Genomic DNA, 18,054 nt, shown 5'->3' with positions numbered 1-18,054 from the left:
AGTATTTCTCTGCTTTTTCATTATTTTTTTTTAAACTTACTATGTTTGAGGTCTCCTTTCCCCAAAAGATTCTTGATGAAAGTTAAAGAGGAGAGAAAAAAGTTGGCTTAAAGCTCAACATTCAGGAAACGAAGATCATGGCATCTGGTCCCATCACTTCATGGGAAATAGATGGGGAAACAGTGAAAACAGTGTCAGACTTTATTTTCTTGGGCTCCAACATCACTGCAGATGGTGATCGCAGCTGTGAAATTAAAAAACACTTACTCCTTGGAAGGAAAGTTATGACCAACCTACATAGCATATTGAAAAGCAGAGACATTACTTTGCCAACAAAGGCCCATCTAGCCAAGGCTATGCTTTTTCCAGTGGTCATGTATGGATGTGAGAGTTGGACTGTGAAGAAAGCTGAGCACCGAAGAATTGATGCTTTTGAACTGTGGTGTTGGAGAAGACTCTTGAGGGTCCCTTGGACTGCAAGGAGATCCAACCAGTCCATCTTAAAGGAGATCAGTCCTGGGTGTTCATTGGAAGGAATGATATTGAAGCTGAAACTCCAATACTTTGGCCACCTCATGCAAAGAGCTGACTCATTGGAAAAGACTCTGATGCTGGGAGGGATTGGGGGCAGGAGGAGAAGGGGATGACAGAGGATGAGATGGCTGGATGGCATCATTAACTTGATGGATGTGAGTTTGAGTGAACTCTGGGAGTTGGTGATGGACAGGGAGGCCTGGCATGCTGCAATTCATGGGGTCGCAAAGAGTCGGACATGACTGAGTGACTGAACTGAACTTTCCCAGGCTTCAAGATTGAAGTCTTTCTTCCTTTTGGTTTCTGTCCTCCTAAGGTTGGTCCAGTGGTTTGTGTAAGTTTCTTTTAGGGTGAGATTTGTGCTGAGTTTTTGTTTGTTTTTCCTCTGATGGTCAAGGTTGAGTTAGGTGGTAATCCTGTCTGTTGATGATTGGGTTTGTATTTTTGTTTTGTTTTGTTTAGATGAGGCATCCTGCACAGGGTGCTACTGGTGGTTGGGTGATGCCAGGTCTTGTATTCAACTGGTTTCCTTTATGTGAGTTCCCAGTATTTGATACTCCTTAGAGTTAGTTCTCTGGTAGTCTAGGGTCTTGGAGTCAGTGCTCCCACTCCAAAGGCTCAGGGCTTGATCTCTTTTCAGGAATGACGATTCCACAAGTGGTTTGTTATGGCATTAAGTGAGATTAAAACAAATATCCAAAAATAAGAAACCAAAGATGAACCACAGACAAATGGCAGTCTGAAAACCGGCAAATAATAATTAAAATAATGAAATATACACATATGCATATACACCCATGAGCAAAGAGAAAACAGTCCAACGAAAATAAAGTACAGTAGATTGACCCAGCGAACAAAGAAATACCAAATTATATTTACTAGTTATAAGAACAAAGCTAACTAAAGCACAAACTGGAAAACAAAACTAAAGCAAGGTGCCAAGTGGGAAATAAAGCAATGAAAAGAAAAGTAACAAATATGTTGAGAGGAAAGGAAAGAAATAAAAATACAAAGAATAGATATGCAAAGTTAAATCAAGGTAGATGAAGAAAATTTTTATACATTAAAGATTAACTTAAAGGGGGAAAGAACAGTAAGAAAGCCAAACAAATGTATAAATGTAGAAAAAAATAATAACAGGTTTAAAAAATTTTAAATTAAAAAAAGAGAAAAGAAAAAAGAAATTTTTTTTTTTAAAAAAGGAAAACTCCACAGAACTGCAAAAGCCCAACACAGAGGTAGAGGTTTATAACAACAATAAAAAATGTGACTGAAGGGAAAAAAAAGCTCAAAAGCTTAATTAGATTTCATAGTGCCGATAAAATCAACAACTCCAACAGAGGGGTGATAAAAGGGGAAAAAAATCCAAAAAATCTACAGAACAAGTGAAAACATAAGAATAATAAACCTTTTTCTTGAGTCACTGCTGTCAGAGTCCTTTCCTTCGCTTGGAGTCACAGTCCACCTCACCTCCCTAGAATGCCCTCCAACACTGTGCTGATCTCTGTACCTGCTGTGGGGGCAGCTCAGATTGTAATCTGGTCCTACTCCTGTGTGTTCTTGCCTTCGATGTCCACAGCTATCAGAACTAGTGCGTTTTCTTCTCTGGGAGCTCTCAGTGCCCTTTTATATATTTCATAGACAGAGTCTGCCTAGTTGATTGTGTGGATTTTGTCTGCAGCTTGTACAGCTGGTGGGAAGGTTTTTGGGTCTTTTTCCTTAGCCATACTGCCCCTGGGTTTAAATTGTGGTTTTATTTCCACCTCTGCATGTGGGTCATCCACTGAGGTTTGCTCCTGAGGCTTGCCTGGAGCACTTGGGTTTGCCCCTGTGAGGGCCAGGTGTGGAGGTCGTGAAGCTGCCTGGGTTTCAGGGGTTCTGGCAGCACCAGGTAACTCAGGGGAGTTGGCGGCTAGGGCAGCAGGAAACACAGTGCTCTAGAAGGGTATGGCAACCAGTATTGGTCAATACATTCCAGTATTCTTGCCTGGAGAACCCCTTCCCTGACAGACAAGCCTGGCAGGCCGCAGTCTACAGGGCCACAAAGAGTCAGACACGACCGAAGAGACCCTGTGCACATGGATGAAAGACTTTTTTTTGCCTGTGGCAGCTCTGCCCCAGTGAGAGTTGAACATGAAGGCAGTGCAGCTGCTTGGCTTGAGGCGACCCTGGCGGCACCAAGTGTGCAGGGACACAGACTGCCTCCACCGCAGGAGTTATGGCTCTATCAGAGCCTCTTGTAGCTGGCGATCAGAAGGCCTCTTTGGCCATTGTTTCTCCATAACTCTGCCCATTCAGACACTTAGAGGGCTCCCTTCCCTGAGGTCCTTCTCTGTTGTTTGGTGCATCAGGCACACAGAGGGGGCCCCTCTGACTGGGGTCCTACTCTGTAAATCGGCGCATCAGGCACTTAAAGGCACACCATGGGTGGGGTCCTGCTCTGTAGTTCAGTGCATCAGGCGTTTGACAGGCCAGCCTCTCTATTGTTCAGCTGCCAGTGCTGGCGTGTGGGGAGAGAAAGCCTATGGTGATGGCTCCACCCACTACATGTGACTCAGCAGTTTCGCCTTGCTCCTATGGCTGCCCAGCTTTTCTCCACAATCTCTTACCTCACATCCCCTCAATCCGTCTCTCCATAGTCATCAGTAGCCCTTCCCCTGGGATTGCTCCACAATCCCTAAACTCCAGCTCCTAGCCGCTGTGTCTTCCAGAGGACCTGCGTCCCTGTCCAGGGTATGTATGGCTGTGGCAAGGACTGTCTGATTCTCATTCCATTTAGGATGCCACAGATCAGCTTTTTCACTCTCAGCCCTAAATGTCTCTCCTCTGACTCAGACAACTAACCTGATGTGGGGATCAGACCCCTGCTTCAGTCCCCCACCCGCTGAGGTCCAGTCCTACTAACACTCCAGTTTTCCCCCATAGTTCCTTCATGCTACTGAGTTTTGCATGGTTCTATATATTCTTTTCCACAGGTCAGGTACTCCTGTTGGCTCTCAGCTGGTGTTCCACATGCACTTCTGTGTCTGAAGGTGTATTCCTGATGTATCTGTGGAGAGAGATGTACTCCACGTCCACCTACTCCTCTGCCAACTTGTTCTCTCCATACCAGTGGTTCTTAATGGGGTGGGGAGTAGGATTATGCCACCCTGGGGACATGTGACAATATCTGGGATGAGTGCTGTTGTCATAGCCAGAGGGAGTGGGGAAGGCTCTATGGCATCCAGTGCGTGGAGGCTTGGGGAACTGCCAAGCCTGCAATGCCCAGTGTGGCCCCCACCACACAGAACCAGCAGGCCCTTGTGTCCATGGGGTTGAGGTGGAGAACCCTGAACTGTGATGTCAGCTTCTTGGGCAGGAGCCACATGTTCCATGTCAGGGTCCCTCCACTGAGTGCCTCACCCCCAGGGGTTCATCGGTGGATGAACGTTTGTCAATAAACTGGCAGAGTGAATGGGGCTTGGAGAAGGGATGGACCTGTAGAGGGGCTATTTCTACCCAACTCACAAATACTGAACAAAGGATATGCCAGGACCGAGTAAGGCATGTGGAACTGAATCTGACCCCCTCTCTGAGCATGCTGCCCACTTCCTGGTGGACGAGATATATGCAGAGACAAGTGACTGAGATGGAGGGAGGAAAATGCGGATGAGTCAAGTGCTCTGGGCAACAAGCAACCAACAAAGAAGGGGGGTGGGCCTGGCTTTTGGGGAATTGATGGGATGACTCCAAATGACCTCCTGCTCAGGGTTAGGAGCACTCAGTTTCTTTTATCTGCAGTAATCACTTAATCACCCAAACCATCCTTAATTTGGGTGTTGTGGGTTACCCTGTGTTCCCTCAAAGGTCAAATGTTATACTAATCCTAAGAACCTCAGAATGTGACCTCATTTGGATACAGGACCTTTAAGGAGGTGACTCATTTAAAACAAGTTCTTTAGAGTGACCCTAATCCAATATGAAACAGCCTCTTGATGAGGGTGAAAGAGGAGAGTGAAAAAGCTGGCTTAAAACTCAGTATTCCAAAAACTAAGATCATAGAATCTGGTCCTATCACTTCATGGCAAATAGAAGGGGACAATGTGGAAACAGTGACAGATTTTATTTTCTTGAGCTCCAAAATCACTGTGGATGGTGACTGCAGCCATGAAATTAAAAGACACTTGACCCTTGGAAGAAAAGTTATGACAAACCTAGATAGTGTATTAAAAAGTAGAGACATCATTTTGCTGACAAAGGTCCGTCTAGTCCAAGCTATAGTTTTTCCAGCAATCATCATGTATGGATGTGAGATTTGGACCATAAAGAAGGAGGAGCATCAAAGAATTAATGCTTTCAAATTGTAGTGTTGGAGAAGATGCTTGAGAGTCCCTTGGACAGCAAGGAAATCAAACCAGTCAATCCTAAAGGAAATCAACCCTGAATATTCTTTGGAAGAACTGATGCTGAAGCTGAAGCTGAAGCTCTAATACTTTGGCCACCTCATGCGAAGAATCAACTCATTGGAAAAGACCCTGATGCCTGGAAAGATTGAAGGCAGGAGGAGAAGGGGGCGACAGAGGATGAGATGGTTGGATGGCATCACCAACTTAATGAACAGGAGTTTGAGCAAACTCCAGGAGATAGTGAAGAACAGGGATCCTGGTGTGCTGCAGTCCATGGGGTCACAACAAATTGAACATGACTTAGCAACTGAGCAACAACAGCAATCCAATATGAACGGTGTCCTTTCAAAGAGGGGAAGTTGGGACCAAGACACAAGCAGGGAAGGTGACGTGAAGACCCAGGGTGAAAATGGCATCTGCAAGTCAAGGGGAGAACCTGAGACAGACATTCCCTAGCAGCCCCAGAAGGAACCAGCCCTGCCCACACCTTGATCTTGAGGTTTGGCTTCCAGAGTGTGAGAGAATGAATGTCTGTTGCTTAAGCTGCACTGTCTGTGTACTTTGTTATGCAGCTCTAGCCATGGAACACGATGGGCTAGGCGTGTTCCAAGTGCCAGGGATTAGTGGGCTATTAAGGGTAAGGCAGTTGCAGGGAACCTGGACTGAGTTGAGCAAGTGGTGTGAGCTGCAGGGAGAGATGACACTGACTTTATTCAGGAGGGTGAGACTCAAAACCCAAATGCAAGGACAGCTATGTCCTGAGTTTTGGTGTTTCCCTGATTTTGAAGGGCTAGAGTGCAAAATACATTCTGAAGTTTGTGCTGTGTGTGTGCAAGCGTGCTTACTTGCTTCAGTTATGTCTGACTCTGATCCTATGGACTGGAGCCTGCCAGGCTCCTCTGTCCATGGGATTCTCCAGCAAGAATACTGGAGTGGGTTGCCATATCCTTCTCTAGGGGATCTTCCTGATCCAGGGACTGAACTCCCACATCTCTTACATCTTCCACATTGACAGGTAGGTTCTTTACCACTAGTGCCGCCAGGGAAGCCTTGAGTTCTGTGCTGACTGCTGTCAAACGGAAGCTCAACATGTGACACATAAAACCACGAGAGACAATCCATGTGTCCCCACCCCACCGTGGGCACAGCAGGCTTTCTCAGCTCCCCTCGGATGCCCCTAGCCTCTGGCTGAAGTCCAGGACATGCCTTTCTCTCCTGGGACAGACTTGTTGCCTAGTCAGTTTCAGATTCTGCCTGCAAAGCGGGAGACCTGGGTTCAATCCCTGGGTTGAGAAGATCCCCTGGAGAAGGAAATGGCAACTCACTCCAGTATTCTTCCCTGGAGAATCTCATGGACAGAGGAGTCCATAGGGTCAGGAAGAGTCAGACACAACCGAGCGACTTTCATTTTCACTTTTCAGCCTCAGAGAAGGCAAACAACCACACGGGGGAGCTAGGCTTTCTTTTCTCGCACTGATACTTACATCTCATCCTCAAAGCAGATCTTGGCATATTTGTCCCTGCCACCCCCGCTGAGCAACCGGTAAGCGTAGGTGTCTGCAGGACACGGGGACCAGTGGTCACATTTTTGCCTTTTTGGGGTTGGGGCTGCAACAAACAAGAATGTAACAGTTAGCACCACACAGTATTGATCAGGAGAAACCACTGCTTGGCCATGAATGGCAGTTTGTCTGTCCCAGGACTTCGTATTGGCAAATCCCAGGAGTGGTAGAGGGCTTCTCAGGTGGCTCAGATGGTGAAGAATCCACCTACAACACAGGAGACCTCAGCTGAATTCCTGGCTTGGGAAGATCCCCCAGAGGAGGGAATGGCCTCCCATGCCAGTAGTGGTAGAGGAAAAGTGGGAAGATGTGAAGCTAACTGAACCTGATATTGTCTTCAAATAGCAAATATGCAAAAGGAGGGGATGCTGAGTAGGTGGAACCATTTAAAAGGAGTTGGGAATCACTCTTAATCGTTAAGCATGCTGGTGAACCAACCAGTAGCCTGTGGAACATCTATCCAGCTTCTGAATTTACATACCTGAAACACACACACACACACACACACACACACACACACACACTCCTGATCACTGTTAGTCCTGCCCCCAGGCCACAGGTGCAAGACCTTGTACCAAGGCCAGAAGTAGAGCCTAGAAACAAGGTCACCTCATCGTTGCCAAAAGCCACTCCTTGATCCTCATGAACAGGCTTCCTGACTCCATATTAGGCAAAAATGCCCTTTCCAGTGCTCACCCTAACCAATCAACTAATGCCACCCTTCCAGCACGAATTTTCTTTGTTTTGAGGCTATAAAAATTGGCTACTAATCCACGAAAGGGGTCGGCTTTCACTGGTCTGTCTGGAGGTATCAGCCTGCTAGCTCACAGCACCCACATTATCTCTGCTCTTTGGTCTCTATAAACTCACTCCCTTCTGAGATGCTCTGTGTCTGGAAATTCTTTTCCAACCGATGTTCAGATTGCCTCCACAACACCACTCTGGCCCTGGCTGACCTCTCTCCTTTCCCTTAAGCTGGAGACACTGAGGTTTTCTGCCTGGGCTGCTATGTCAGTGGTGGCAGGCCCCAGAGATGTCTTGCCCAGCAATAGAGGGCAGTAGTCAGGGAGGATGGGGTCAGCCAGCCCTGGCACTACCTGCATCTCCCACTACTGGGTGCCTTGTTGCCATCACTTGTGTCTCCCTCCTTTCACAGGTGCAGCTATCTGTCATCACCCACAGAACCCAGAGTCTTGTGCTGGGCTTAAATTTTAATCCTGAGTCTCCAGAAAAAAAAAAAAAAGAAAATCAGAAAGTGCTCCCACTCCTCCAGTTTGAGTGGGGACATGCTGCCTTATGGATCCCTGCAGCGCTCTTCTGTTTCATCTACCTGGATGAAAGCTCGGCCGGCAGGGTGGCTGGGAGGCCCTGCTGGGGGAGTCAGGACTACCCGTGAGTGCTGTGATGGCTGAGTGCCATGGGGCTGAGCTGGACCAGGGCTGAGCTGCTTGGGGATCATGCGGATGCTGGTCCACGCCCAGTCCTGGTGCCCAGGAGGCCACAGAATTCTTGGGGGGAGTGCACCCCAACATCGCACTTAGCTCTTCACACCTTTCTTCCCCTCACTTGCACTACCCCCATCACTAACCAAAGCTTCAACCCACCTCGCACCGTCCAGCTTGCCCTGTTTTATTTTCTTTTGCTTAGCTCTCATCACTGTTTAACACCCCATAGTTTCTTTTTTAAAAGCTTCTCCATGAGGACAGGATGTCATCTGTTTATTTTCACGGCACCCCCAGCACCTAGTGGGTGTGCAGCACAAGCAGCTGCTCCATCAACATGTTGAACAAATATGTAAGGAGCAGGACCCTATGGGGTCTTCCTGGGCCAGATCCCCACTCTCCTCCTGGCCCCAGAGTCCTTTGTCTGCCTCTCATCTGTAGAAAAGCTCAGTCTCCCAGGACTCCCCAGAGTCACAAAAGCCTGACTCAAGAATTAATGATTGAAGGTATGTGATTATGTAGTGACAAAAGTAGCAGTTGGGCCAGGAGAATTGGTAACAATTCAAACAGTAAATCAGCTATATGGCAGTGACAGAATCTTTAGTTCCTCCCTGAAGTACACAGCAGGGCTAACAGTATCTCATGCACATCACTGCGTTGTTTTCCAGGTTCTAAAACCACCACCAAAAGGAAGAGGTTAACTACCCAATGACTACTGTGTGTGTTTTAAGTTGCTTCAGTCGTGTCTGACTCTTTGTGACCCTATGGACTGCATCCCACCAGGCTTCTCTGTCCATGGGATTCTCCAGGCAAGAATACTGGAGTGGGCTGCCATGCCCTCCTCCAGGGGATCTTCCCTACCCAGGAATTGAACCCACGTCTCTTAATCTACCTGCACTGGCAAGCAGGTTCTTTACCACTAGTGCCACCTGGGAAGCCACCCAATGACCATTATTAGCATGTATATTCCAGACCTACTGGAGCCTCAGGAGTGATTACGTTAACCCCTGGTACCCTGTCCTGTTACCTCGCTATCAGCCAATGAGAGAACTGTGCACAAGTTGATCATGTACTCTAAGGCTCTCTCCCTCACGTTGCCTTTAAAAATGCTTCCCTGAAACCCATCAGGAAGTTCTAGTCTTTTGAGCACTAGCTGCCTGGACTCCTTGCTTTGCACCTGGAATAAATGCTGTACTTTTCCTGCAGTAAAACCCAGTGTCAGCAGATTGGCTTTACTGCGAGAAGGTGAGCATATCAAGGTTTGGTTTGGTAACAAGTGAATGGACATCTGGCCCTTTGGTGAGGCAGAAACCTGTACTTACTTTGGCAGAAAACTCAGAGCCACTGAACCTGTTCCCCCACCACAAAAGGGATGAGCAACCTGAAGTTAGGGCTTTCTGTACATGTGCTACAGCAGCTCTGGTTTGCTTTTAGTAATAACAAAGGACCTTGGGATTTTATCTTTTTTAATCTAATTTCTGAAGAAAAAAATTGAAAGTAATAGAAAGGCAAAAAGAAGGGAAAAAGTCTTATGTATTATTCTAAGTAATTATCACTGTTTTCTCTTTTGGTATATTTTCTTCTGGACTTTTCTATGCCTGCAGAGGACATCTGCAAAGTTGGAAAACATGGATTAACAATATATAAACAGTTTATCTATAACATATATAAACATATATGTTACCTCACTTACATTTTCATATATTATAATATACTAAATACATTTTTTCTTAATCTCCAGTTACCTAAATTTAAAGCAAGTTGTCCAACTATTAACATGTGAAAGTGCTATAAATACAGTATCTTCTCAATGTTTCTCAGTTTTGATCATGAAAGTGTATTTATTTTAGTTTTTTAAAAAATTAATGATAATGCTCATTACTTTGAATTCAGGGGTAGTTTACCTAAAAACACACTGAGCATAATATTTTAAAATGTAACTAACACACTGCCTAAAGTCTGATATCAGACTTTGCTGATATCCTGAGTATGTACAGTTGGTTCCTGACTTATGATGGTTCATCTTTATGATGGTGTGAAAGAAATATGAATTCAGAGAAAACTATACTTTGAATTGTGAATTTCTATCCTTTCCCAGGGCTTCCCTGGTGGCTCAGTGGTAAAGAATCCGAATATTCATTGGAAGGACTATTGCTGAAGCTCCAATACGTTGGCCACATGATGTGAAGAGCTGACTCACTGGAAAAGACCCTGGTGCTGGGAAAGATTGAAGGCAGGAGGAGAAGGGGAACGATAGAGGATGAGATGGTTAGATAGCATTGCCGACTCAATGGACATGAGTTTGAGCAAACTCTGGGAGATAGTAAAGGACATAGGAACCTGGCATGCTGCAGTCCATGGGATCGCAGAACGTGGACACAACTTAGTGACTGAACAACAACCACGATCCTGTCCCACCTAGTGCTGTGGGGTCCAGTGCCTTTGTAATGCTGGACAGTGGCAGTCACAGCTCCTCCCAGTCAACGACATGATCACAAGGGTGAATAACCGGTATGTGGACAGCCATTCTGGTTTTTTTTTTTTTTTTCCCAGCAAATTACAGGAGATAACCAACACAATTATAAATAGACTTTGTGATAGATGAGTTTGCCCACCTGTCGGCTAATGTACATGTTCTGTGCCCAGTTAAGGTAAACTTGGCTAAGCTAGGATGTTCAGGTGTATTAAATACATTTTTGACCTGTGATATTTTCAACTTATGATAGGTTTATTGGGATGCAACTCTATTGTAAATCAAGGAAGCGGGACTTCCCTGGTGGTCCAGTGGTTAAGAATCAGCCTGCCAATGTAGGGGACTCGGATTTGATCCCTCCTCTGGGAAGATCCTACATTCACGGAGTAACTAAGCCTGTAGCTACAACTACTGAACCCGCAAGCCACAATTACTGAAGCTTGCATGTCTATAGCCCGTGCTCCACAAGGAGAGAAGTCACTGCAATAAGAGGCCCCCACTTGCTGCAACTAGAGGAAGCTCACGAGCAGCAATGAAGACCCAGCACAGCCCCCAAAAAGATAAGCCAAAGAAGCTCTGTACTCAGTCTAGAGAGAACACTCCTAAAGTGGGATCCACACTCATCCTGCCTGCCACCTGCATTCCTCTTCCTGAGGACACAGACTTGCTCAGTGGACCCTGCTCTTCTTGGCAGGACTTCTTTGAGATTACTCTTCCCCCTGCTCTTGGAGAAAGGCAACATTTCCAGGCCCTCTGCCATCATCACCATGCTGTCAGGTGCCCTGCTACATAACCCTCTTGTCCGCACTGAGTGCTGGGCGAGCAGACAGCTGTGGTGTGACCAGCAAGATGGAAGGTCTAATACGGCCCAGCCCCAGTGTTGCTTAAAATATCCCAAGGTCATGGGGACACTGTACCTCCTGACCCCCAGTGGAAGTGGTAGTTTGGAGACAGAATGAGAGCAGATTAGTATGGGAGGCAGGGTGTGGAACCGGAAATGGTATTTTACTCTATTTTTAAGCCAGCTGGAAAAACAGAAGCAAACAGGGCCTGGTAACATCACAAATAAGTGGGACAAATCTTCCCACAGGGTGAAAGAGGCAGCCCGTCTTTGGGAACCTGGGCAAAGCATCACCCATGCTGCTTCTGAGGGTCCATGGTTATCAACAATGTCCTGGGTGTAACCAACCATGTTCCCAGCCATTAACCCTGTGCTAGCTGTCTCCTGAGCAGGCCTGCTCCATAAGGGATTCCATGACGCAGCCCAGAAAGCAGAGAGAAGTTAAACTCAGGTGAGGAATTCAACTTCTGAGTAACAGGGAAGGAGAAGGCCATAAGGCAAGAGAGCCCGTTTTGCAAAAATGTTGGGAAGATTTTAAAAATAACCTGTCTTTTTATGATTCAGCTAAGGGCTGTGCCTGCAAACATATCAAATGCAGTTTTATGTATTTAATATGATTTCAGTAAGATTCAAATACATTTTTATGTTGAGAAAATAGCAGTGAGTGGTTTCCTTTTTATGGAAGAATAGCTCATAGTTGATTTACAATGTTGTGTTAGTTTCAGGTGTATGGCAAAGTGCTTCAGTCATATATATATATATGTGTATATATATGTGTGTATATATACACACATATATATATGCATATTTGTTGTTCAGTTGCTAAGTCATATTGGACTCTTTGTGACCCCATGAACTACAGTATGCCTGTATACATATACATTATAATAATTAATATGTATTATATATTAATATATTATATAACATATTAATACATAGTATATATTAATATATGTATCTATTAATATATACTTCTACCAGTGGAGCCTTATATATAGTAATATTATTATACTTTATTATTATACTTTATTAAAGTATACTATATTAAAGTATATTATATTAGTATAGTATATTAAATTATATATAGTATATTAAGTATATGATATATATATTAAATACATGTTACATATATCAACTATATTAAATATATTATATATACTATATATAGTATATTCAATGATAGTATATTATAGTATATTAAATATATTAAAGTATTAATATACTTTATTAATATATTAATGTTGTAGTGTATATATTATATATAATGTATTATATATAATATATACACTATATATTATATATAATATGTATTATATGTACATATTTATGGGCTTCCTTGGTGGCCGAGATGGTAAAGAATCTGCCTGTAGTATGGGAGGCCTGAGTTTGATCCCTGGGTTGGGAAGATCCCCTGGAGAAGGAAATGGCAACCCACTCCAGAATTTTTACCTGGAGAATCCCTTGGACAGAGGAGCCTGGTGGGCTATAGTCCATGGGGTCACAAACAGTGCCTGACACTTTCACTTTCATACATATATATTAAATATATATATATGTGTATATAAAGTTTATTTCTCCTAGAAATAAGCTGTGACACTGAAGTAGCGGGCAGTCACTCCTCGCCCTTCTTTTTTCGGTTCTGGCAGCAACAGGCGCTTGAGCCCCAGGTCTGGCCTCTGCGTGCCCCTGCATGACAGGCGCCTGAGGCAGGAGCAGCAGGCTGCCAGCTGAGAGCAGGAAGGAAAGCGGGAGCTGGCAGTTCTCTGAGAAGCACAGCTGCATGATGGCCTAGCGTGCTTGGGCACCAGGGAGTTGGGGTTCCTCCCTCAGAAAGAAAAATAAGGTCAGCCCTCCCTCCTCTCTCCGTGGATTCCACATCTTGGACTCAACCAACCAGGAACTGAAAAAATTTTTAAAAATTTCTGAAAGACCCGAAAAGCAAAACTTGAATTTGCATCTGGCAGGCAATGCTTTACATAGCATTTACATTGTATTTACAACTATTGACATATCATTTACATTGTACTAGGCATTGTATGTAACCTAGCTATGATTTAAAGTATGTAGGAGGGTTGTTAAGACAGCAAATGCTCAGAGGTCTCATCACAATTTTTTTTTCTATTTCCTTAACTTTGTGTTTATATGAGATGGTGGATATTTACTAACTTGTGCAAACCATCGCATGATGTATGTAAGTCTAGTCATCATGCTACACACCTTAAACTTATACTTGATTGTTTAGTCGCTCAGTCATGTCCAACTGTTTGAGACCCCATGGACTGTAGCCCGCCAGGCTCCTCTGTCCATGGGATTATCCAGGCAAGGATACTGGAGTGGGTTGCCATGCCCTTCTCCAGGGGATCTTCCCGACCCAGGGACTGAACCCATGTCTCTTGCATTGCCAGGTGGATTTTTTACTACTGACCACCAGAGAAGCCTCCAAACATATCCAGTGCTGTATATCAATTACGGGATTCCCTGGTAGCTCAGCTGGTAAAGAATCCACCTATATATCAATTATATCACAATAAAAGTGAAAGAAAAAGAGATGAAGTATAAAGGAGGATGTGGGTGGGTAACATGCAGAAATTGCGCCATTTTATATGAGGCACCTGAGCATCTGTGCACTTTGGCATCTGCAGAGCTCCTGGAATCAATCTCCCACAGATGGGGGGATGACTGTAGTTGTCTCAATTGGGCTTGACGTTCCAAAGGTCATTGGAAGCCTGAGAAATGCTCGTCACAGCGGCAACTTGCCGCTTTGTGCCTGTCCCACTGGGAAACTTGGGAAGCTGGGAACTGTGCCTGTTGCTGAGGACGGCGGGAGACAGGAGCCAGTTCTGGAAAGCTGTCAGGCTCGACTGAGTCAGGTACGCTGTGGTTTCACTCCTGGATATGTAAATACCAAAAACGGTTTCAGCCATGTCCACGAGACCTGTGGGGATGTCTGCTACACAGCCTCTGTGTGGTGACAAGCTGGAGGCAACGGGGAGCTGTCCCCCACTCCCAAAAGAGAAAGAGGAGGAAAATGCGAAGACTCAAGCCCCAGGCACCATGCAGCCTGAGCAGCCTCAGAGGAGAGGCACCCACAGCCAGATAGGGCCTCAGGCATGGCGCTGGGTGACACCAAGAACCAGGTCCTTGCAGCACCGAAATACACGCCTGCAAAACAGGACAAGCTGGCATGCAAGTAGGTGTTCATCAGAAGGGTGTCATTAGATGCATGAGAGGCCTGGGGGACGCTGGGTGATGTCGGAGAGGGAAGTGGGGATAAAGGGAGAAATAAATAAAATGAGAGAGCAAGGAGGAGATGCATGAGAGGCCTGGGGGACGGTGGGTGATGTCGGAGAGGGAAGTGGGGATAAAGGGAGAAATAAATAAAATGAGAGAGCAAGGAGGAAAGTGGGGGAAAGGATGGATTAGGAGATTAGGATTGACATTTATACACAACTGTGTATAAGATACACATTAATAATGTATATATAAAATAGCTGAGAAAAAAGAAGCTAAAGGCAAAGGAGAAAAATATACCCACCTGAATGCAGAGTTCCAAAGAAGAGCAAGGAAAGACAAGAAAGCCTCCTTCAGTGATTGATGCAAAGAAATAGAAGAAAACAATAGAATGGGAAAGACTAGAGATCTCTTGAAGAAAATTAGAGATACCACAGGAACATTTCATGCAAAGATGGGCTCAACAAAGAACAGAAATCATATGGACCTGACAGAAGCAGAAGATATTAAGAATAGGTGGCAAGAATACACAGAAGAACTGTATAAAAAAGATCTTCATGACCCAGATAACCATGATGGTGTTATCACACAGCTGGAGCCAGACATCCTAGAATGTAAAGTCAAGTGGGCCTTAGGAACCATCACTAGGAACAAAACTAGTGGAAGTGATGGAATTCCAGCTGAGCTGTTTCAGGTCCTAAAAGATGATGCTGTTAAAGTGCTGCACTCAATGTGCCAGCAAATTTGGAAAACTCAGTAGTGGCCACAGGACTGGAAAAGGTCAGTTTTCATTCCAATCCCAAAGAATGTTCAAACTACCGCACAACTGCACTCATCTCACACACTATCAAAGTAATGCTCAAAATTCTCCAAGCCAGGCTTCAACAGTATGTGAACTGTGAACTTCCCGATGTTCAAGATGGATTTAGAAAAGGCAGAGGAATCAGAGATCAAATTGCCAACATCCGTTGGATCATTGAAAAAGCAAGAGAGTTCCAGAAAAACATCTACTTTTGTTTTATTGACTATGCCAAAGCCTTTGACTGTATGCTGCTACTGCTGCTAAGTCGCTTCAGTTGTGTCCGACTCTGTGCGACCCGAGACGGCAGCCCACCAGGCTCCCCCGTCCCTGGGATTCTCCAGGCAAGAACACTGGAGTGGGTTGCCATTTCCTTCTCCAATGCATGAAAGTGAAAAGTGAAAGTGAAGTCGCTCAGTCGTGTCCAACTCTTAGCGACCCCATGGACTGCAGCCTACCAGGCTCCTCCGTCCATGGGATTTTCAAGAGTACTGGAGTGGGGTGCCATTGCCTTCTCCGACTGTATGGATCACCACAAACCGTGGAAAATTCTTAAAGAGATGGGAATACCAGACCATCTTTCCTGCCTCCTGAGAAATCTGTATGCAGGTCAGGAAGCAACAGTTAGAACAGGACATGGAACAACAGACTGATTCTGATTTGGGAAAGGAGTACCTCAAGGCTATATATTGTTACCCTGCTTATTTAACTTACACACAGAGTACATCATGTGAAATGCCGGGCTGGATGAAGCACAAGCTGGAATCAAGATTGCTGGGAGAAATATCAATAACTTCAGATATGCAGATGACACCACCCTTATGGCAGAAAGCAAAGAAGAACAAAAAGAGCCTCTTGATGAAAGTGAAAGAGGAGAGTGAAAAAGCTGGCTTAAAACTCAACATTCAAAAAACAAAGATCATGATATCCGGTCCCATCACTTCATGGCAAATAGATGGGGAAACAATGGAAGCAGTGAAAGACTTTATTTTGGGGGGCTCCAAAATAAAAAATCACTGCAGATGGTGACTGCAGGCATGGAATTGAAAGACACTTGCTCCTTGGAAGGAAAGCTATGACCAACCTAGACAGCTTATTAAAAAGCAGAGGCATTACTTTGCTGATAAATGTCCGTCTAGTCAAAGTTATAGTTTTTCCAGTAGTCAAGTATGGATGTGAGAGTTTGACTATAAAGAAAGCTGAGTGCTGAAGTATTGATGCTTTTGAACTGTGGTGTTGGAAAAGACTCTTGAGAGTCCCTTGGACTGCAAGGAGATCAAACCAGTCAATCCTCAAGGAAATCAGTCCTGAATATTCATTGGAAGGCTGATGCTGAAGCTGAAATGCCAGTCCTTTGGCCACCTGATGTGAAGAACTGACTCATTGGAAAAGACCCTGATGCTGGGAAAGATTGAAGGCAAGAGGAGAAGGGGATGACAGAGGATGAGATTGGATGGCATCACCAACTCAATGGACATGGGTTTGAGCAATCTCGGGGAGTTGGTGATGGACAGAGAAGCCTGGCATGCTACAGTCCATGGGGTCACAAAGAGTCGGACAGGACTGAGGGACTGAGCACAAACACATGTATGAGATAGATAATTAATAAGAACCAACTGTAGAGCACAGGGAACTCTACTCAGTGTAATTCAAGGAAGGGATATATGTATATATGTGGCTGATTCACTTTGCTGTACAGCAGAAACTAAGGCTACACTGTATTTTTTCCCAATAAAAATTTTTTTTAATTAATTAGTTAATTAAGTGAGGGCGGCCTGGTCCATGGCAGGTCACCTCTACTCCTAGTCCAGAGGTTCTGACCACTGAAAATGACTGTCCTCTTGCTCTCTGTCCCTCCCTGGCTCCACCAGTGCTTGCCTCACATCCATCCACTCACCTGCCTGACCTTCCTTCCTACGACACTTGTCCCAGGCCCACCTAGTGACAGTTCTTATTAAAGGGGCAGTGAGGGGCCTGCCTCTCTGCTGGTTTCCCTGGTAACCGATGAGCCCACCTGGTTCAGTGTCCCCTGTAACTGATAACCTCCCCCTTCCCCCGGGAGCAAAACCTGCCACCAGGACCTGCTCTCTTGGCAGCACAGTGAGTGTGGGTGTCACCCCAGGACCCTGCTTCCAATGTGTAAGCCCCCCATCCATTAAACCAATGATGTCTGTGTTGCTGACTCTGGGTGCTTTCTTGGGTCTTGAAACTGGGCAAGTGCAGGGCTTGTAGGCCTGCTGGGGGACAGCCTGACAGGGAGGAAAGGAAGGAGTGTGTCAAGGAGCAGAGACATGGGAAGCCTTACCCCTCAGGGGGAGGGAGACTGTGTGTCTGTCCTGTCCTGGAGGTGAGCACAGAACCTTCCACGAAGTCCTAATCTCCCCGTGAAATATGAGAAAGGGGATGCAAGGGTTAATAGTCAGTTACCTGTCGCTCTGGCTAAGCCATGAGAAGAACAGCATAGGTAAAGAATAAAAGCCAGATATATCAACTAAGGATAATCTAAACAAAAAGTACATTGGGCTGATTAGTTGGGGTCGTCATGCTTCGCTAAGCTAAGGAGGAACATGGTGTGGACCTTGGGACGCCAGGTCAGCACAAGTTCAGAACGCACACACTGATGGTTCTTCTGATGTTCCTGCGAAGACTGCTGCCCCCCGGCTGTGTGATGCCCTTGGCACTAGGAGGTAACATAAAAGTACAGACAAGAGCATTAACTCTGAGATGCGACTGGAGGCATGGGAACCTTATGTTATCTAAAAACCAGATACTTTCTGCATACCAAGA

At 45.3% G+C, this 18,054-nt stretch overlaps 1 protein-coding gene across 1 annotated transcript in view; it reads right to left on the bottom strand.

The window, feature by feature from the left end:
- FAM3B (FAM3 metabolism regulating signaling molecule B) overlaps positions 1-18,054 on the bottom strand; it is a 68,657-nt gene that overhangs the window by 33,345 nt on the left and 17,258 nt on the right. The window contains exon 3 of the mRNA XM_055569730.1: positions 6,404-6,527. Coding sequence (XP_055425705.1) covers positions 6,404-6,527 — 124 coding nt within the window. The remainder of the gene's footprint in view (positions 1-6,403; positions 6,528-18,054) is intronic.

This window comes from Bubalus kerabau, chromosome 2 (genome assembly GCF_029407905.1).
Source record: "Bubalus kerabau isolate K-KA32 ecotype Philippines breed swamp buffalo chromosome 2, PCC_UOA_SB_1v2, whole genome shotgun sequence".
In the NCBI taxonomy this organism is placed as follows: Eukaryota; Metazoa; Chordata; class Mammalia; order Artiodactyla; family Bovidae; genus Bubalus; species Bubalus kerabau.
The sequence above is the reverse complement of the archived record's forward strand: the minus strand, read 5'-3'. Positions and strand labels throughout refer to the sequence as shown.